We start from the raw sequence: 24138 nt of genomic DNA on the forward strand, positions 1-24138 counted from the left end.
TGTTTTTCCAGCTGGAAAAAAATCCTTTTTGAAACATTCCATTAATAGGGGGCCTAGGATAGGTTAAATGTAATTTACAGCTGTAGGGTCTAAAAACCTTTTAGGATAGACTGGAATGGGAATTGCTTATTTGATTTAATCATATTACTGTATTTATGGCTGACAGCAGTATCATGACTATTTGTACAGTGACCACGTCCACCGTGTGTGAATAGAACTTCAAGTGTGCAAATCTGACTCAAAGCAAATTATCCTCATCAAATTCATTTAAAACAATGTACAAGGTAATGATACTAAAACATACTCTAACGTGTTATTATAGTGACTATAACAACCACTGCAGTGCCTATTTGGATTATTATTATTTTTTTACATCTTTCATCAGAAAAACTGGAATAAGAAACATTAAAATTGAGTTATGTAATTGACAAAATCTCATTCTCATTCATTTTAAATAAGACTTTCATTGGTTTATTGTTAATTAACCACATTAACGGCCATATTTATTAACATTATTTTTCACACCCTTTTCACATTAACTTAGTATCACATAACTTATTAAAGGGCAAGTGGGGACCTGAGGCCTAGACATTAAACAAGCATCAGCCCAAACCCCCATATTTTACCAGCAGACTGTACCCCCGTATTTTGCCAGCAAACTGTACCCCCATATTCTACCAGCAGACTGTACCCCCATATTCTACCAGTAGACTGTACCCCCATATTCTACCAGTAGACTGTACCCCCATATTCTACAAGCAGACTGTACCCCCATATTCTACCAGCAGATTGTATCAGTAGTCAGTGCTGCAGTTCATTCATTCATTCATTCAGTTATCACCAAACATTTTCCCAACATCCCCCAGCCACCATCACCACAGCTCTAGTTGAAGTTGTTGCATGCCACGGAAACAAAACCTGGATTGCCAGTAACTTCCATTAAACTGTGGTTGGTAGCAAACGTAGTAAATCATTTGAGTGACTAACACATCTCCTGCCTGCTCCATACCTGTGATAATAGTCACTGCCAGTCCAGGTACAGATTAAAGAGTCATTAAAAGGAGCCGCAGGGAAGTGTGATGAACGATACATACATGAAGGACGCCCCTTAAAGTCCCTGCCTCCAGGCAACTGCCTATGGAGCTTAGGGGCATATGCATCAATGCTTGATGTGAGATAAAATTGTGAGATATATATCACCAACCAATCAGCTTCTAACTTACATTTTGCAGGCTGTGTTTAAGAAATGAGAGTTTGGAGCTGATTGGGTGGTGATATATATTTCACAATTTTGTCTCACATCAAGCTTTGATACATATGCCTCTTAGCGTTTCTTCTACAGTACTGTCCTGTTCCACTGTAAATGCCCCAAGACACAGCAAGATCCATTTTATATGTGCTTAAAAGTGATGACATGTTTTTTTCTTCCACTAGTCATAAATCTATACAGCAGATTAGCAGGAAGAGGTTCTAGGTTTACACCGTTGTATTAAATGTAAAATCCGTACTTGGGAGAAGGAAAATGCAGTATTGATTTTGTTTTTATAAATTGCTCTTGTGTGGAAAGAAGTGAGCAAAATCGAATTCATCACCCAACAACTGGATCACAAGAATAGGGAAAGAGGATCTTTTACAGTGACTGTCCCTATTTATAAATAAGCAATAATAATCCCTTTATGAATGCACACACAATCTATAATTATATACTGCATTAGAACAGTTTCTGCCAAAAGGCAATAGCAGCAACCAAACACATCCAAGAAAAAAAACAATAGAAAAACAGTTTCACAAGAATACAGCTATCATAAAAGAAGGAAATACTCAGACTCCTTTTATCTTTTATGCACTTGAACAACATAGAAGCTCCACTGGAACATACGTAAAGTCATTTTTATTTTTTTATACTGTATGTATAACATAATACGTTATTATGTAACTTTCATACTCAGCTACAAGTTTTCAGAATTTAAACCGCTTCGCCGCTAAGGCTTTTCTCAACCCTGTGCTGAACTTATTTGGCCACTTTTTGGGCTGGTCACATGCCAACATCAATGACGGGCATTTTGTCATGCATTTCCCAGAGATATTATAACTTGTTTTTTTCTAGAAGAGTTTGTATTCTCAGAAAATATAATTAGTTAATTTATACCTTGTTGCACACAAATAACATCTACCCAAAATTAAAACTTGATGTGTGTATTTCTTTTCTATAACTTGTGGTTTTTGCTACGCCATAATCCACTATTCAAAAACAACAAAAGGGAGATTTCAACGCATACAGTAGGTTTTCATAGTAAAATTTATTAATGGGCTATATTTTTAGTGAAACACAAAATGTGCTGCAATAATATGGTAGGCAAGGCAAACCATTTTGTCAACTACATAACTCTTTCAACTGTGAGTACCCTGAAAGTATTGGTGCCAGGATGGGGTAAGATTGGGCACTTTTAGTTTAGTGGCAATAAACACTAATGGGCCTCATTTGAAAGAGGGGACTTCCCTCTTTCAAATGAGTATGCCCTAGAGTTTATTGATGCCAGGATGGGTGTACTCCTAATCCAAGTGTGGGATTTTAGAAGTGGAGAAGTTGGCCATAAGGTGCTAGATAAATGTTAAGTAGAATCTGATCAGTTGCTATGGGCAACATCTACACTCATAAAAACCAGCACTTTAGTAAATATACCCCTTAATGTCTGTAGTGTAAGGGGATTTTATTTGGTAATCACACTGGCCACCATACAATAACTACTAAAGGGGTACAAAGTTTGAAAGACATGACTGCCCTCTATCAAGCAAGTTTACCTCTCTAGGGGGCCTATTTACTAAGCAGTGTTAGGAGACAGAGTGAAAAGTGATAAGGTGCCAGCCAATCAGCTCCTAACTGCCATCTCACAGGCTGTGTTGGGAGCTGATTGGCTGGCACCTTATCACTTTTCACTCTGTCTCATAACACTGCTTAGTAAGTAGACCCCTAAGTGCCAGGATTGAGGCACTTTCTACTTTTATTGCCCTCCGCGATTCTCTGGCTCTTAAGAATGTTCTGTGGCAGAGAGGAGGCAGAGCCTATTGACATCAGTACCTCCCAATGGGACACTTGTAAATATTTTTTACCCCCTTTGATTTCCCACAGTGCTGAGGATGAGTGAAACGCATCCTTAGCATTTTTTAAGTTTATGCTGAGGATGAGTCCCACTTGTCCTTAGCACCAAAGAGGTTAATATTTAGATTTTCAAGTGATATAAAGCTTCAACTCCTCCTTGATCAACCCTGCCCTCCTGCGGAAAGTTAAAGGGAAAGAAAATCACCCATTACATTAATCAGGGACCCAGCTCTCTAGTTTTCATGCTCAAGGAGTTTACTACAAGCCATACAAGATGCTTCATTGCTATAAAATGAGTCAGTCCTTCAGATAAAATTAGAACAGTCAGCATTCAGAATCAAGTAATTTTCTTTCCTATACATAGCAGGATTCATTAAGAAGGAACTGTCCAAGGTAGCCAACTTCATTAAAGAAAAAGCTAAACATAAAACTAATATGTAAAAGGAATTTGTTCACATGTGAAGGTGATGGGTGTTTTAGACGGACATGCATCAAATCTCAACTTTGCTGACTAGTAGCAGCCATGATTATAAGGTCTATGTACAAAGCCTTGGAGAAAGATAAAGAGGGGTATTCAATATGAAAGATTAACTTCCCTGGCAAAGTTAACGTTTCATATCGGAGTTTTTTTCTGCGTAAAGGTATGGTGCATGCTCCCGCTTATCCCCGTATTCAATATCAAATTAACGAAAACGGGAAACTCCGAAGTTGGATTTGCGTAAAGTTACGAATTTTTCCTTAAAATAATTGTAAGACCCTCCTAAAGTTGTAAAAACATGGGGGAACACTATGGGTACCCCCGTTTTAGCCTTTAATTGAAAGTCGGGGCTTTAAATAGCCGCAGCAGGTGTTTTTTTCCCAACATGATGCAGAAGAGCATTTAGGTTATTTTTTTCGTTTTTTTAAGTGGTCCCATCAAATTTGGGGTACATGAAAATGGGTAATAGCATATTTTGATGTCCCTAAAGTAAGTTTTTAAAAATTATGCATTTGTGCACCTGCCGCTATAATTCTATTCTAGAAAACACTTGCCGCATACTTGCAGAATAGCCCTGAACCTATTTCCCTATTGTTTAACAATTTTTTCCCAATTTTTTTTTTTGCACCCCAATTTTTAAATACATTTTTTGGGGTGTCCCTATTTTTTTTTTTACTTTTTTTGACACAGTTCTTTTGTAAATGTCAATCTCAGGGGTGCAGGCTATTTTTTTTAAGCCTGCACCCCTAAACCCCAATTCTGCACTTTTTTTCGACACCTATTCAATGGTGAAAAGTTATCACCGTTTTTTATCAAAGACTTTTCAAAACTGCGATAAGTCTTTGAAATTGAATACGGTGTAAAACTAAAACAAGTGATATTAACGCAAAAACGTTAAAAAGTGCGATATTAACGCAAAAAATGATGTTATCGCACCCATATTGTATACCCCTAAAAGTGTATGGAGATAAAGTACCAACCAATCAGCTCCTGTCACTTTACAGGCTCTGTTTGAAAAATGATAAATAGAAGCTGATTGGTTGATACGGAGATAAAGTATCAACCAATCAGCAAAGAGAGAGAGATTAAAAAATGTGACAGTTTTCTCACACTTTTTAAACTCGGCCAATGTAAACAAAGCAACAGAGCAAACTGGCAGGTTTTTCAGACTCAAAAAACTCTGACGATTTAAACTCTCATCCAGATGTTTTCCCATTTTGAAGATACAACTGGACCAATGTGAGAAATTACTGCTATACTCTCACATTTTCTAAACTCTCTCCCTATTACATTTGCCGGTAAATCTCTTAAACTGAACAGTACTCTGCTGTATATATCAAGGTACAAGAAAATGTGGTAAACATGGGGATGAGTTGTTGAGATTGCTGTTTGAGAGCTGTGAAAGGAATATAACATGGAATGTACATGACTAATAAATAGGGCATTTTGTTTATTGATCCTACAGTAGTTAGTGACTAGGGACTTGGGATGAACCAACAGAAACATGACAAAATGTGGTAATTAGCATTTGTATTGATTTACGACTAAACAGAGCTCGGAGCTCTTCTTATGCTCAAGGAAAAGTCAAGGTCACTGTGAAAATAACAAAAAATAAATATTATTTATGGGTTTAGTTAAAACTTGCAGACCACTAGTTTTGTTTCCCTTAGGAGTTTGCACTACTGGTTCTCTAAATTTCTTTATTGGGAGAAGTCACAATTAATGCACTGTAGGACTTACTCAGAGATGGACACTGTTAGCACAGACGTTGCATCTTTGTTAGGAGCGGCTGTGCTAAAACATGCAAAAGCCGGAGGAAGCGCCGTGTGTAGATAGAAACCTATTGCCTGCTTTTGTGATCTGCTGCTGAATCCGAGGACGCAGCACCAGATCAACTGCGTTAACCATCGGATATCTGAGTAACAATCTGCTTACTCAGGATGTCTAGTGTAATCATTTTGCAATTGCCGGTAAATCTGCGTACGAAGCTGGCCTCGTCAAGCTTATAAAAAGGGTCTGACATGTCCCCATTTTGTCAAACGCTCCCTGACACAGCCCCCGCGCTCAAATGGCCACAGTCTGTCAATCAGACTGCAGTATCCGGGGCACTGAGAGCAATGACGCAGAACAAGCTGTGCACATGCGCAGATCTCAAACCATCGGAGATTTGCATTAACATCAAGTTAACTTACATCTCTGAATCAGGCACTGTGGTAGATAAAGTGGAGAGAGATAAAGTACCAACCAATCAGCTCCTGTCATTTTTCAAACACAGCCTGTAAAGTGGCAATAAGAAACGGATTGGTTGGTATTTTATTTCTCTCCACTTTATCTCTCTACAAGGTTTAATAAATATTTCCCCCAGGTTTAGAGAATATAGCAATAAGCAGGAGGAAAAATAGATATAAGGAACCACTTCATACTTGCCTACCCTCCCGATTTGGTCGGGAGCCTCCCGAAAATTGGGTGCTGCTCCCGACCTCCCGGGAAGGCAGACAAGTCTCCTGGCAGCAGCCGACCCCTCTTGCTCCCCACTGCAATTACAAGAAAATCCCCGACAGCGTGGGGCCTGTGACGCGATTCACGGCAAATCGCGTCATTTTGGCCCCGTCCCCTGCTTTGGCGGGGCCAAAATGATGCGATTGCGTGTCTCCGCCCACAAACTCTTGTTGTCTGGCTGTCCCCGTTTGCTGGCCACGCCCCTCCAGTCAAGCCGATCTGGCTGCTCCCTCCCAGAAGGGGCAGCCAGATAGTTGGCAAGAATGGACCAGTTAGATTTGTGTTTTAGGGGCCTATTCATCATAGGGGGGCCAGATGGCCCTGGATGATTGCGGTAGTGGATACTTAATCACCGGAGCAATTCAGCATTGCTCTAATGCTGCTCTGAAAAGCAGGTGCTGTATCCATGCGATCAGAAGCACTATGCTATTTATTGGAGACTGTAGTGGTGGGTACACACTATACAGATATATCTGCAGATGATGGTTGTTCGCACACACTGAACAACCATCATCTGTGTCTGCCCGCAGGTCCCAGCGGCCACGGGGCATGTCAGGGGCATGTCACGGCGGGCGGTGTGTGTCCTGCCACCCTCTCCGTGGCTGCTGCTGTGTGTGTACAGGCGGTCTGCAGACATATCTGTCCATCGGCTGTGCAGCACAGCCAATGCAATATGTTGGTGAAACGCGACGTTCACCGATATGTCGCGGGTACACACTGGCCCGAGGCCAGCAGATATATTGGCCGATCAATTGATCGGCCAATTTATCTGTCAGTGTGTACCCAGCTAAAGTGTTCGTTTATTTATTTCCCAGTTAGCGGCAGTGTACTTGAGATCTTTATCAGTGTCGTGCCGGCAGTTTGCTCTACAGGTCACTGGGTTTGTGATTCCATCTACCACTGCATTACTTACTGGGTGAACGATTTTCTCTGTATACCCCACTGTTTCTGAATCCATTTTCATTTACAGTAAATGTATTCTTTGAGTGCATCACATTTCCTGAAAGGATCACCATTCCGGAAGGTCACTGGTGTATAAGATACCGTTATATACATTATTTCCCCAGGGATCTGCACATACGCAGTAGACTCTGGGCACACTCTAGTGCCCAGAGTCTACTGGTGCTGCGGTCAGTGGTCAGACGCCTCAGTCTGCTGCCAGCCACCGGGGAGAGAGGAGGGGGCCCTAGACGGGGAATGAACATGGGCCCCCTCCTCTCTTAATACGCCCCTGGTTGAAATCTAATGCTGAGCTCACATGTTGAAGGAGAGAGCGTATAGACAAAGATACCTTTATCTGCTTCTGTATTCCTGCTTCCGTGTGCGTATGGTATGACACCAGTAGCTAACATACTGTAAACAAGTTGGAAGATTGAGCCCTTTTTTACTGAACATCACGTGTTCATGTTAGGATTGTCATCTCCTTCCATAATCTGAACATATTACACTATATATTGCTTGTTCCTCTTTTCCCTGAGCACCTGATATAGGAAAAAAGAGGATGGTTGATCTATTATTCATTGTGAGGATTTATCTGTGAGTATAGGGAGCACACATCAATGATGGACTAAGTAACATCTATGAACTTTTTTGAGTTATATTTGTGAACTTGACATATAGCGCCTGTACCCGTTGTTTTTTTATTGGAGACTACTTGGCCAACTGCGCATGTGTGCGATCAGGTCATGCATGTGTGCAGCCAAAGGTCATGCAGTGAGGAGGTGGCAAAGGAATCTGCTTGGATCCCTCTTCGCAACCCTGGACCTCCTTCCCATTGGAAGAAGCGGGGCTACGGGAATAAGCGCAATCTGAAGAAGGCATTTGTTCTCGCAGGCAAACTCCAAAAACTTAAAGTTTTTGGAATTTGATGAATATTAGGCGGTCCTATCGGGCCCCTGATAGTGAATGGGCCCATTAGTTAACACATGCGAAAACTAGCGGTTCTACACGTGTACCAGGCCATTAGTGATTTTGAATAGGCCCCTTAATCTATAAATCAGAACAATAGAAGCAACCAGCGCAATTGGTTAAAGAATAATAAAACACTGGCAGAAATGTGTGCTTCAAATGTGAATTTATTTTACACGACTTTTTACTAAAAGAATTTTGAGTATTCTCACACACATTTGGATATACAGTATTTGTATGGGATCAAGCACCATTTACAACAGGATATAGAAAGATTCCTTTACGGACATGCGTGGCAGAATGATTAAGTGCCTGTCTTATCGTAAGGAATGATCAGATATTGCTGTCTAACAACATAAAGATACTGCTATACGCATACGGGTTAGAAACCATATGTAAGTGTTGATTACATCTGTAATAACTGATTGCTGTATGACATGCCAAAAAGAAAACTTTACGTGTATACGAGTAAGAATTAAGATGTAAGCGTCAGTCTAATTTGGGAGAGTTTGCAGTCCCAAGAGTTTCACAGTGTTGAACAAAAGACAGACACATTTGAAGCACACATTTTTTACAGTGTTTTATTACTCTCTAACCAATAGCGCTGGTTGCTTCTATTTTTCTGATTTATAGAGTTTGTTTCTGGAGGGTGAGAGGTGTACCTTTTTGAAGCTTACCAGCTGCTAGAAATTATCAGGAGTGCTCGGTTAAGCATCTGTTTAGGTCCTGTCATGACACCGTGCCCCAGCCTGTGCTCAGATACGCCAACCCGACGCAGGTGGGCAGTTGTGACATGTGTTTTACTCGAGCTGCCACCACAAAGAGTATTAGAATAGCGCTTTGCGATTGCCAGACACTTAAATCACACTTCAATTCACAATTAATACACAAATGTAGCATAGGCCTCTCCAGGCACGTGAATTCATAATTCATTAGCGATAACGCTGATAAATATTTAGGATTTATTGAGAAAATATCTCCAGGGTTAAATTACAAGGAAAACAGGTGAATAAACAAGGCATAGAGTTATAAATGCACAGAATGATTTCAGATAAAGGTAAATGATAAAAACTCAGAATCCTAAGTTATCTTACTCTGAGATTTTAGGGGATCTGTGTGGAGGGAGAGCACCATAGAACGCAGATGGGGAGCACTCCTAGCACCTAGCTACTCCCTTGTAGAGTGAACACCCAGCAGTGTGGGCTGCTGGGCCTTATAGTACCACAACTCCTCTCTCCCCCAGCAGCCCCCACCTTTTCAGAGTTCAAAAGGACTGTCCTTTGTTCTCCCAGGGTCTGTGTAGATGTAAATTAACATGGCTACAAGAACCTACCTGTAATATATCTCCATAACTTCAAAGGGTATTTTATTTTATGAAGCCTGATAAGCTAAGGTGGAAAATGACACTCTAGCAGCCTGTGTGTCTGTGCATTGGACCTGCACAATGGCCTCCTAGGGTGAAGAGCAAACATTACTTCCATGAAGCTTTTAGCACCTGGCCACTTGGTTCTGAGTAGCTGATGCAACCCAGTTTTGACATACTGTAGCAATTCATAGCAAGCAGACATTACTGAAATATATATTTTAAAGGAACTACAGTATAAGGGGGTGATTCAAATGTTTTACCAGCGGCTTTTTTTTTAAGACGCCCGACAGAGCAATTCAATTGTTGCTCTGTCAGGGTGCGATAGCCCCAGGCGCCGGCATTTCTGCATGCACTCAGGAGGGTGTGAGCAGAAATGTGTGAGAAACCCCCTGGTTAGGGCATGCTAACTACAGTTAGCGTGCCCTAACCAGAATTTTAGACGGGTTTAGCCATTTTACACTGCTAAACCTGGTCTCATAGGGGCGAAGAGGGCGATAATTATTGAGCGCCCAGAACAATTGAGTAGCAAAACTGGACATTAATTATCACGGCTAAAAAAAACGTTTGAATCGCCCCCTAAAAATAATACTCTCACGGTCAGGTTGTAGCTCATAGTACCATGAGCACACTTTACCCAGGGCACACAGAATACATACAGTCATGCCATGTGGCTTTGAGGAATCGCTGTACCCCATGGCGATGGTCACAGACCCCTTAATCTATTTATTTATTATTTATTTATTAATTATATTGTTATTATTATTATTATTATTATTATTAATCATCTATATCTAGGTATAAATTAGCCTTCTTAGACAAGGGACACAGAGTTGGGGAGGGATTTATAGGCAAGGGGGGATTGAAAACATTTATGAGCTAATAGAATGAGGGATGATAGATGGGAGTGTGAACTATACAACCATAAATTGCATACAGTACCTGCCGACCTCAGGCTCCTTCTACCGAACTGTGGCACTAAAAAAAAAAAAAATTTTGGCTGCCATTAGCTATTTTCACCCCTAAAACAATGTACCAGAGATTAATATTTACAGTATGTGCAGTGTAGATAGTTTGGATGTATGATATATGTTTTCTTCTACTGCACATTACATTGCCTGTCTCATGACAGTGTCTAGCTACAGCTTCGTACAGCAGCCTGGTAACAGTGACTCAACTTGTTTTATAGAGGATCTGCATTGTATACTAACCACAGAATATGGTATTGTGCAATGTACAGTATACTATCCACAGAATATGGCTTTGTGCAATGTACAGTATACTAACCACAGAATATGGTATTGTGCAATGTACAGTATACTAACCACAGAATATGGTATTGTGCAATGTACAGTATACTATCCACAGAATATGGTATTGTGCAATGTACAGTATACTATCCACAGAATATGGTATTGTGCAATGTACAGTATACTAACCACAGAATATGGTATTGTGCAATGTACAGTATACTAACCACAGAATATGGCTTTGTGCAATGTACAGTATACTAACCACAGAATATGGTATTGTGCAATGTACAGTATACTAACCACAGAATATGGTATTGTGCAATGTACAGTATACTAACCACAGAATATGGTATTGTGCAATGTACAGTATACTAACCACAGAATATGGTATTGTGCAATGTACAGTATACTAACCACAGAATATGGTATTGTGCAATGTACAGTATACTAACCACAGAATATGGTATTGTGCAATGTACAGTATACTAACCACAGAATATGGTATTGTGCAATGTACTGTATACTAACCACAGAATATGGTATTGTGCAATGTACAGTATACTAACCACAGAATATGGTATTGTGCAATGTACAGTATACTAACCACAGAATATGGTATTGTGCAATGTACAGTATACTATCCACAGAATATGGCTTTGTGCAATGTACAGTATACTAACCACAGAATATGGCATTGTGCAATGTACAGTATACTAACCACAGAATATGGCTTTGTGCAATGTACAGTATACTAACCACAGAATATGGTATTGTGCAATGTACAGTATACTAACCACAGAATATGGTATTGTGCAATGTACAGTATACTAACCACAGAATATGGTATTGTGCAATGTACAGTATACTAACCACAGAATATGGTATTGTGCAATGTACAGTATACTAACCACAGAATATGGTATTGTGCAATGTACAGTATACTAACCACAGAATATGGCTTTGTGCAATGTACAGTATACTAACCACAGAATATGGTATTGTGCAATGTACAGTATACTAACCACAGAATATGGTATTGTGCAATGTACAGTATACTAACCACAGAATATGGTATTGTGCAATGTACAGTATACTAACCACAGAATATGGTATTGTGCAATGTACAGTATACTAACCACAGAATATGGTATTGTGCAATGTACAGTATACTAACCACAGAATATGGTATTGTGCAATGTACAGTATACTAACCACAGAATATGGTATTGTGCAATGTACAGTATACTAACCACAGAATATGGTATTGTGCAATGTACAGTATACTAACCACAGAATATGGTATTGTGCAATGTACAGTATACTAACCACAGAATATGGTATTGTGCAATGTACAGTATACTAACCACAGAATATGGTATTGTGCAATGTACAGTATACTAACCACAGAATATGGTATTGTGCAATGTACAGTATACTAACCACAGAATATGGTATTGTGCAATGTACAGTATACTAACCACAGAATATGGTATTGTGCAATGTACAGTATACTATCCACAGAATATGGCTTTGTGCAATGTACAGTATACTAACCACAGAATATGGCATTGTGCAATGTACAGTATACTAACCACAGAATATGGCTTTGTGCAATGTACAGTATACTAACCACAGAATATGGTATTGTGCAATGTACAGTATACTAACCACAGAATATGGTATTGTGCAATGTACAGTATACTAACCACAGAATATGGTATTGTGCAATGTACAGTATACTAACCACAGAATATGGTATTGTGCAATGTACAGTATACTAACCACAGAATATGGTATTGTGCAATGTACAGTATACTAACCACAGAATATGGCTTTGTGCAATGTACAGTATACTAACCACAGAATATGGTATTGTGCAATGTACAGTATACTAACCACAGAATATGGTATTGTGCAATGTACAGTATACTAACCACAGAATATGGTATTGTGCAATGTACAGTATACTAACCACAGAATATGGTATTGTGCAATGTACAGTATACTAACCACAGAATATGGTATTGTGCAATGTACAGTATACTAACCACAGAATATGGTATTGTGCAATGTACAGTATACTAACCACAGAATATGGTATTGTGCAATGTACAGTATACTAACCACAGAATATGGTATTGTGCAATGTACAGTATACTAACCACAGAATATGGTATTGTGCAATGTACAGTATACTAACCACAGAATATGGTATTGTGCAATGTACAGTATACTAACCACAGAATATGGTATTGTGCAATGTACAGTATACTAACCACAGAATATGGTATTGTGCAATGTACAGTATACTAACCACAGAATATGGTATTGTGCAATGTACAGTATACTAACCACAGAATATGGTATTGTGCAATGTACAGTATACTAACCACAGAATATGGTATTGTGCAATGTACAGTATACTAACCACAGAATATGGTATTGTGCAATGTACAGTATACTATCCACAGAATATGGCTTTGTGCAATGTACAGTATACTAACCACAGAATATGGCATTGTGCAATGTACAGTATACTAACCACAGAATATGGCATTGTGCAATGTACAGTATACTAACCACAGAATATGGCTTTGTGCAATGTACAGTATACTAACCACAGAATATGGTATTGTGCAATGTACAGTATACTAACCACAGAATATGGTATTGTGCAATGTACAGTATACTAACCACAGAATATGGTATTGTGCAATGTACAGTATACTAACCACAGAATATGGCTTTGTGCAATGTACAGTATACTAACCACAGAATATGGTATTGTGCAATGTACAGTATACTAACCACAGAATATGGTATTGTGCAATGTACAGTATACTAACCACAGAATATGGTATTGTGCAATGTACAGTATACTAACCACAGAATATGGTATTGTGCAATGTACAGTATACTAACCACAGAATATGGTATTGTGCAATGTACAGTATACTAACCACAGAATATGGTATTGTGCAATGTACAGTATACTAACCACAGAATATGGTATTGTGCAATGTACAGTATACTAACCACAGAATATGGTATTGTGCAATGTACAGTATACTAACCACAGAATATGGTATTGTGCAATGTACAGTATACTAACCACAGAATATGGTATTGTGCAATGTACAGTATACTAACCACAGAATATGGTATTGTGCAATGTACAGTATACTAACCACAGAATATGGTATTGTGCAATGTACAGTATACTAACCACAGAATATGGTATTGTGCAATGTACAGTATACTAACCACAGAATATGGTATTGTGCAATGTACAGTATACTATCCACAGAATATGGCTTTGTGCAATGTACAGTATACTAAACACAGAATATGGCATTGTGCAATGTACAGTATACTAACCACAGAATATGGCTTTGTGCAATGTACAGTATACTAACCACAGAATATGGTATTGTGCAATGTACAGTATACTAACCACAGAATATGGTATTGTGCAATGTACAGTATACTAACCACAGAATATGGTATTGTGCAATGTACAGTATACTAACCACAGAATATGGTATTGTGCAATGTACAGTATACTAACCACAGAATATGGTATTGTGCAATGTACAGTATACTAACCACAGAATATGGTATTGTGCAATGTACAGTATACTAACCACAGAATATGGTATTGTGCAATGTACAGTATACTATCCACAGAATATGGTATTGTGCAATGTACAGTATACTAACCACAGAATATGGTATTGTGCAATGTACAGTATACTAACCACAGAATATGGTATTGTGCAATGTACAGTATACTAACCACAGAATATGGTATTGTGCAATGTACAGTATACTAACCACAGAATATGGTATTGTGCAATGTACAGTATACTAACCACAGAATATGGTATTGTGCAATGTACAGTATACTAACCACAGAATATGGTATTGTGCAATGTACAGTATACTAACCACAGAATATGGTATTGTGCAATGTACAGTATACTATCCACAGAATATGGCTTTGTGCAATGTACAGTATACTAACCACAGAATATGGCATTGTGCAATGTACAGTATACTAACCACAGAATATGGCTTTGTGCAATGTACAGTATACTAACCACAGAATATGGTATTGTGCAATGTACAGTATACTAACCACAGAATATGGTATTGTGCAATGTACAGTATACTAACCACAGAATATGGTTTTGTGCAATGTACAGTATACTAACCACAGAATATGGTATTGTGCAATGTACAGTATACTAACCACAGAATATGGTATTGTGCAATGTACAGTATACTAACCACAGAATATGGTATTGTGCAATGTACAGTATACTAACCACAGAATATGGCATTGTGCAATGTACAGTATACTAACCACAGAATATGGTATTGTGCAATGTACAGTATACTATCCACAGAATATGGTATTGTGCAATGTACAGTATACTAACCACAGAATATGGTATTGTGCAATGTACAGTATACTATTCACAGAATATGGTATTGTGCAATGTACAGTATACTAACCACAGAATATGGTATTGTGCAATGTACAGTATACTAACCACAGAATATGGTATTGTGCAATGTACAGTATACTAACCACAGAATATGGTATTGTGCAATGTACAGTATACTAACCACAGAATATGGTATTGTGCAATGTACAGTATACTAACCACAGAATATGGCTTTGTGCAATGTACAGTATACTAACCACAGAATATGGTATTGTGCAATGTACAGTATACTAACCACAGAATATGGCATTGTGCAATGTACAGTATACTAACCACAGAATATGGTATTGTGCAATGTACAGTATACTAACCACAGAATATGGCTTTGTGCAATGTACAGTATACTAACCACAGAATATGGTATTGTGCAATGTACAGTATACTAACCACAGAATATGGCTTTGTGCAATGTACAGTATACTAACCACAGAATATGGTATTGTGCAATGTACAGTATACTAACCACAGAATATGGTATTGTGCAATGTACAGTATACTAACCACAGAATATGGTATTGTGCAATGTACAGTATACTAACCACAGAATATGGTATTGTGCAATGTACAGTATACTAACCACAGAATATGGTATTGTGCAATGTACAGTATACTAACCACAGAATATGGTATTGTGCAATGTACAGTATACTAACCACAGAATATGGTATTGTGCAATGTACAGTATACTATCCACAGAATATGGTATTGTGCAATGTACAGTATACTAACCACAGAATATGGTATTGTGCAATGTACAGTATACTAACCACAGAATATGGTATTGTGCAATGTACAGTATACTAACCACAGAATATGGTATTGTGCAATGTACAGTATACTAACCACAGAATATGGTATTGTGCAATGTACAGTATACTAACCACAGAATATGGTATTGTGCAATGTACAGTATACTAACCACAGAATATGGTATTGTGCAATGTACAGTATACTAACCACAGAATATGGTATTGTGCAATGTACAGTATACTAACCACAGAATATGGTATTGTGCAATGTACAGTATACTATCCACAGAATATGGTATTGTGCAATGTACAGTATACTAACCACAGAATATGGTATTGTGCAATGTACAGTATACTATCCACAGAATATGGTATTGTGCAATGTACAGTATACTAACCACAGAATATGGTATTGTGCAATGTACAGTATACTAACCACAGAATATGGTATTGTGCAATGTACAGTATACTAACCACAGAATATGGTATTGTGCAATGTACAGTATACTAACCACAGAATATGGTATTGTGCAATGTACAGTATACTAACCACAGAATATGGCTTTGTGCAATGTACAGTATACTAACCACAGAATATGGTATTGTGCAATGTACAGTATACTAACCACAGAATATGGTATTGTGCAATGTACAGTATACTAACCACAGAATATGGTATTGTGCAATGTACAGTATACTAACCACAGAATATGGTATTGTGCAATGTACAGTATACTAACCACAGAATATGGTATTGTGCAATGTACAGTATACTAACCACAGAATATGGCTTTGTGCAATGTACAGTATACTAACCACAGAATATGGTATTGTGCAATGTACAGTATACTAACCACAGAATATGGCTTTGTGCAATGTACAGTATACTAACCACAGAATATGGTATTGTGCAATGTACAGTATACTAACCACAGAATATGGTATTGTGCAATGTACAGTATACTAACCACAGAATATGGTATTGTGCAATGTACAGTATACTAACCACAGAATATGGTATTGTGCAATGTACAGTATACTAACCACAGAATATGGCATTGTGCAATGTACAGTATACTAACCACAGAATATGGTATTGTGCAATGTACAGTATACTAACCACAGAATATGGTATTGTGCAATGTACAGTATACTAACCACAGAATATGGTATTGTGCAATGTACAGTATACTAACCACAGAATATGGCTTTGTGCAATGTACAGTATACTAACCACAGAATATGGTATTGTGCAATGTACAGTATACTAACCACAGAATATGGTATTGTGCAATGTACAGTATACTAACCACAGAATATGGTATTGTGCAATGTACAGTATACTAACCACAGAATATGGCTTTGTGCAATGTACAGTATACTAACCACAGAATATGGTATTGTGCAATGTACAGTATACTAACCACAGAATATGGTATTGTGCAATGTACAGTATACTAACCACAGAATATGGTATTGTGCAATGTACAGTATACTAACCACAGAATATGGCTTTGTGCAATGTACAGTATACTAACCACAGAATATGGTATTGTGCAATGTACAGTATACTAACCACAGAATATGGTATTGTGCAATGTACAGTATACTAACCACAGAATATGGTATTGTGCAATGTACAGTATACTAACCACAGAATATGGTATTGTGCAATGTACAGTATACTAACCACAGAATATGGCTTTGTGCAATGTACAGTATACTAACCACAGAATATGGTATTGTGCAATGTACAGTATACTAACCACAGAATATGGTATTGTGCAATGTACAGTATACTAACCACAGAATATGGTATTGTGCAATGTACAGTATACTAACCACAGAATATGGCTTTGTGCAATGTACAGTATACTAACCACAGAATATGGTATTGTGCAATGTACAGTATACTAACCACAGAATATGGCTTTGTGCAATGTACAGTATACTAACCACAGAATATGGTATTGTGCAATGTACAGTATACTAACCACAGAATATGGCTTTGTGCAATGTACAGTATACTAACCACAGAATATGGTATTGTGCAATGTACAGTATACTAACCACAGAATATGGTATTGTGCAATGTACAGTATACTAACCACAGAATATGGTATTGTGCAATGTACAGTATACTAACCACAGAATATGGTATTGTGCAATGTACAGTATACTAACCACAGAATATGGTATTGTGCAATGTACAGTATACTAACCACAGAATATGGTATTGTGCAATGTACAGTATACTAACCACAGAATATGGTATTGTGCAATGTACAGTATACTAACCACAGAATATGGTATTGTGCAATGTACAGTATACTAACCACAGAATATGGTATTGTGCAATGTACAGTATACTAACCACAGAATATGGCTTTGTGCAATGTACAGTATACTAACCACAGAATATGGTATTGTGCAATGTACAGTATACTAACCACAGAATATGGTATTGTGCAATGTACAGTATACTAACCACAGAATATGGTATTGTGCAATGTACAGTATACTAACCACAGAATATGGTATTGTGCAATGTACAGTATACTAACCACAGAATATGGTATTGTGCAATGTACAGTATACTAACCACAGAATATGGTATTGTGCAATGTACAGTATACTAACCACAGAATATGGTATTGTGCAATGTACAGTATACTAACCACAGAATATGGTATTGTGCAATGTACAGTATACTAACCACAGAATATGGTATTGTGCAATGTACAGTATACTAACCACAGAATATGGTATTGTGCAATGTACAGTATACTAACCACAGAATATGGTATTGTGCAATGTACAGTATACTAACCACAGAATATGGTATTGTGCAATGTACAGTATACTAACCACAGAATATGGTATTGTGCAATGTACAGTATACTAACCACAGAATATGGTATTGTGCAATGTACAGTATACTAACCACAGAATATGGTATTGTGCAATGTACAGTATACTAACCACAGAATATGGTATTGTGCAATGTACAGTATACTAACCACAGAATATGGTATTGTGCAATGTACAGTATACTAACCACAGAATATGGTATTGTGCAATGTACAGTATACTAACCACAGAATATGGTATTGTGCAATGTACAGTATACTAACCACAGAATATGGTATTGTGCAATGTACAGTATACTAACCACAGAATATGGCTTTGTGCAATGTACAGTATACTAACCACAGAATATGGTATTGTGCAATGTACAGTATACTAACCACAGAATATGGCTTTGTGCAATGTACAGTATACTAACCACAGAATATGGTATTGTGCAATGTACAGTATACTAACCACAGAATATGGCTATTGTGCAATGTACAGTATACTAACCACAGAATATGGTATTGTGCAATGTACAGTATACTAACCACAGAATATGGTATTGTGCAATGTACAGTATACTAACCACAGAATATGGTATTGTGCAATGTACAGTATACTAACCACAGAATATGGTATTGTGCAATGTACAGTATACTAACCACAGAATATGGCTTTGTGCAATGTACAGTATACTAACCACAGAATATGGTATTGTGCAATGTACAGTATACTAACCACAGAATATGGTATTGTGCAATGTACAGTATACTAACCACAGAATATGGTATTGTGCAATGTACAGTATACTAACCACAGAATATGGCTTTGTGCAATGTACAGTATACTAACCACAGAATATGGTATTGTGCAATGTACAGTATACTAACCACAGAATATGGCTATTGTGCAATGTACAGTATACTAACCACAGAATATGGTATTGTGCAATGTACAGTATACTAACCACAGAATATGGTATTGTGCAATGTACAGTATACTAACCACAGAATATGGTATTGTGCAATGTACAGTATACTAACCACAGAATATGGTATTGTGCAATGTACAGTATACTAACCACAGAATATGGTATTGTGCAATGTACAGTATACTAACCACAGAATATGGTATTGTGCAATGTACAGTATACTAACCACAGAATATGGTATTGTGCAATGTACAGTATACTAACCACAGAATATGGTATTGTGCAATGTACAGTATACTAACCACAGAATATGGTATTGTGCAATGTACAGTATACTAACCACAGAATATGGTATTGTGCAATGTACAGTATACTAACCACAGAATATGGTATTGTGCAATGTACAGTATACTAACCACAGAATATGGTATTGTGCAATGTACAGTATACTAACCACAGAATATGGTATTGTGCAATGTACAGTATACTAACCACAGAATATGGTATTGTGCAATGTACAGTATACTAACCACAGAATATGGTATTGTGCAATGTACAGTACTATCCACAGAATATGGTATTGTGCAATGTACCAGTTATACTAACCACAGAATATGGTATTGTGCAATGTACAGTATACTAACCACAGAATATGGTATTGTGCAATGTACAGTATACTAACCACAGAATATGGTATTGTGCAATGTACAGTATACTAACCACAGAATATGGTATTGTGCAATGTACAGTATACTAACCACAGAATATGGTATTGTGCAATGTACAGTATACTAACCACAGAATATGGTATTGTGCAATGTACAGTATACTAACCACAGAATATGGTATTGTGCAATGTACAGTATACTAACCACAGAATATGGTATTGTGCAATGTACAGTATACTAACCACAGAATATGGTATTGTGCAATGTACAGTATACTAACCACAGAATATGGTATTGTGCAATGTACAGTATACTAACCACAGAATATGGTATTGTGCAATGTACAGTATACTAACCACAGAATATGGCTTTGTGCAATGTACAGTATACTAACCACAGAATATGGTATTGTGCAATGTACAGTATACTAACCACAGAATATGGTATTGTGCAATGTACAGTATACTAACCACAGAATATGGTATTGTGCAATGTACAGTATACTAACCACAGAATATGGTATTGTGCAATGTACAGTATACTAACCACAGAATATGGTATTGTGCAATGTACAGTATACTAACCACAGAATATGGTATTGTGCAATGTACAGTATACTAACCACAGAATATGGCTATTGTGCAATGTACAGTATACTAACCACAGAATATGGTATTGTGCAATGTACAGTATACTAACCACAGAATATGGTATTGTGCAATGTACAGTATACTAACCACAGAATATGGTATTGTGCAATGTACAGTATACTAACCACAGAATATGGCTTTGTGCAATGTACAGTATACTATTCACAGAATATGGCTTTGTGCAATGTACAGTATACTAACCACAGAATATGGTATTGTGCAATGTACAGTATACTAACCACAGAATATGGTATTGTGCAATGTACAGTATACTAACCACAGAATATGGTATTGTGCAATGTACAGTATACTAACCACAGAATATGGTATTGTGCAATGTACAGTATACTAACCACAGAATATGGTATTGTGCAATGTACAGTATACTAACCACAGAATATGGCTTTGTGCAATGTACAGTATACTAACCACAGAATATGGTATTGTGCAATGTACAGTATACTAACCACAGAATATGGTATTGTGCAATGTACAGTATACTAACCACAGAATATGGTATTGTGCAATGTACAGTATACTAACCACAGAATATGGCTTTGTGCAATGTACAGTATACTAACCACAGAATATGGTATTGTGCAATGTACAGTATACTAACCACAGAATATGGCTTTGTGCAATGTACAGTATACTAACCACAGAATATGGTATTGTGCAATGTACAGTATACTAACCACAGAATATGGTATTGTGCAATGTACAGTATACTAACCACAGAATATGGTATTGTGCAATGTACAGTATACTAACCACAGAATATGGCTTTGTGCAATGTACAGTATACTAACCACAGAATATGGTATTGTGCAATGTACAGTATACTAACCACAGAATATGGTATTGTGCAATGTACAGTATACTAACCACAGAATATGGTATTGTGCAATGTACAGTATACTAACCACAGAATATGGCTTTGTGCAATGTACAGTATACTAACCACAGAATATGGTATTGTGCAATGTACAGTATACTAACCACAGAATATGGTATTGTGCAATGTACAGTATACTAACCACAGAATATGGTATTGTGCAATGTACAGTATACTAACCACAGAATATGGTATTGTGCAATGTACAGTATACTAACCACAGAATATGGCTTTGTGCAATGTACAGTATACTAACCACAGAATATGGTATTGTGCAATGTACAGTATACTAACCACAGAATATGGTATTGTGCAATGTACAGTATACTAACCACAGAATATGGCTTTGTGCAATGTACAGTATACTAACCACAGAATATGGTATTGTGCAATGTACAGTATACTAACCACAGAATATGGTATTGTGCAATGTACAGTATACTAACCACAGAATATGGTATTGTGCAATGTACAGTATACTAACCACAGAATATGGCTTTGTGCAATGTACAGTATACTAACCACAGAATATGGTATTGTGCAATGTACAGTATACTAACCACAGAATATGGCTTTGTGCAATGTACAGTATACTAACCACAGAATATGGTATTGTGCAATGTACAGTATACTAACCACAGAATATGGCTTTGTGCAATGTACAGTATACTAACCACAGAATATGGTATTGTGCAATGTACAGTATACTAACCACAGAATATGGTATTGTGCAATGTACAGTATACTAACCACAGAATATGGTATTGTGCAATGTACAGTATACTAACCACAGAATATGGCTTTGTGCAATGTACAGTATACTATTCACAGAATATGGTATTGTGCAATGTACAGTATACTAACCACAGAATATGGTATTGTGCAATGTACAGTATACTAACCACAGAATATGGTATTGTGCAATGTACAGTATACTAACCACAGAATATGGCTTTGTGCAATGTACAGTATACTAACCACAGAATATGGTATTGTGCAATGTACAGTATACTAACCACAGAATATGGTATTGTGCAATGTACAGTATACTAACCACAGAATATGGTATTGAGCAATGTATACTAGTCACATGAATTTGGCTTTGTGCATTGTATCCTAGTTACCAGATTTTGGCTATGTTCATTGTATGCTAGTTACCAGAATTATGCATGGCTTTGTGCAATGTATACTAGTCACTAGAATAGGGCTTTGTTTATTGTATACTAATTACCAGAATAGGGCTTTGTCTATTGTATACTAATTACCAGAATAGGGCTTTGTTTATTGTATACTAATTACCAGAATAGGGCTTTGTTTATTGTATACTAATTACCAGAATAGGGCTTTGTCTACTGTATACTAATTACCAGAATAGGACTGTGAAATGTATACTAGTTACTAGGAGTCACCAGAATACTATAAGTCTCTGTGTATTGTATACTTACTTGTCACTGGAATATGGCTTTGTGCAAAGTACTGCACGCTAATCACTGGATAAGGGCTTTGTGCAAAGTACTGTATGCTACTGTAGTTACTGAAATATGGCTTTGTGCAATGTATTGTATGCTAGTCACTATAACGGGTATTTGTGCAATGTACTATATGATAATCACTGTAATAAATATTTGTGCAATGTACTATATGCTAGTCACTGTATTAGGTATTTGTGCAATGTACTATATGCTAGTCACTGTAATAGGCATTTGTGCAATGTACTAAATGCTGGTCACTGGAATATGGCTTTGTGTAATGTACTGTATGTTAATCACTGGAAACGGTCTTCATGCAATGTACTGTAAGCTGGTCACTGGAATATGACTTTGTGAAATGTATTGCATGCTAGTCACTGTAATAGATATTTGTACAATGTACTGTAGGTTAGCCACTGGAATAGGTCTTTGTGCATCATACTGTATGGTAGTCACTGGAATAGGGCTTTGTGAAATGTACTATATGCTAGTCACTGGAATAGGGTTTTGTGTAATGTACTGTATGCTAGTCACTGGAATAAGGCTTAGTGAAATGTACTGTATGCTTATTACTGGGATAGGGCTTTCTGCAATGTACTGTATGCTGGTCACTTGAATAGGGCTTTCTGCAATGTACTATATGCTGGTCACTGGAATAGGGCTGTCTACAATGTACTGTATGCTGGTCACTGGAATAGGGCATTGTGTAATGTACTGTATGCTGGTCACTGGAATAGGGCTTTGTGCAATGTACTGTAAGTTAGTCACTGGAATAGGGCTTTGTGCAGTGTACTGTATGCTAGTCACTGGA

At 37.4% G+C, this 24138-nt stretch overlaps 1 protein-coding gene across 2 annotated transcripts in view; it reads right to left on the bottom strand.

Moving 5' to 3' along the window:
- TCERG1L (transcription elongation regulator 1 like) overlaps window positions 1–24138 on the bottom strand; it is a 325549-nt gene that overhangs the window by 179913 nt on the left and 121498 nt on the right. For both annotated transcript variants that reach the window (XM_088476871.1, XM_088476870.1), the window contains exon 5: window positions 10291–10326. In XM_088476871.1, coding sequence (XP_088332997.1) covers window positions 10291–10326 — 36 coding nt within the window. The remainder of the gene's footprint in view (window positions 1–10290; window positions 10327–24138) is intronic.

This window comes from Taudactylus pleione, unplaced genomic scaffold (assembly GCF_031769625.1).
Source record: "Taudactylus pleione unplaced genomic scaffold, aTauple2 ptg000198l, whole genome shotgun sequence".
Classification (NCBI taxonomy): domain Eukaryota; kingdom Metazoa; phylum Chordata; class Amphibia; order Anura; family Myobatrachidae; genus Taudactylus; species Taudactylus pleione.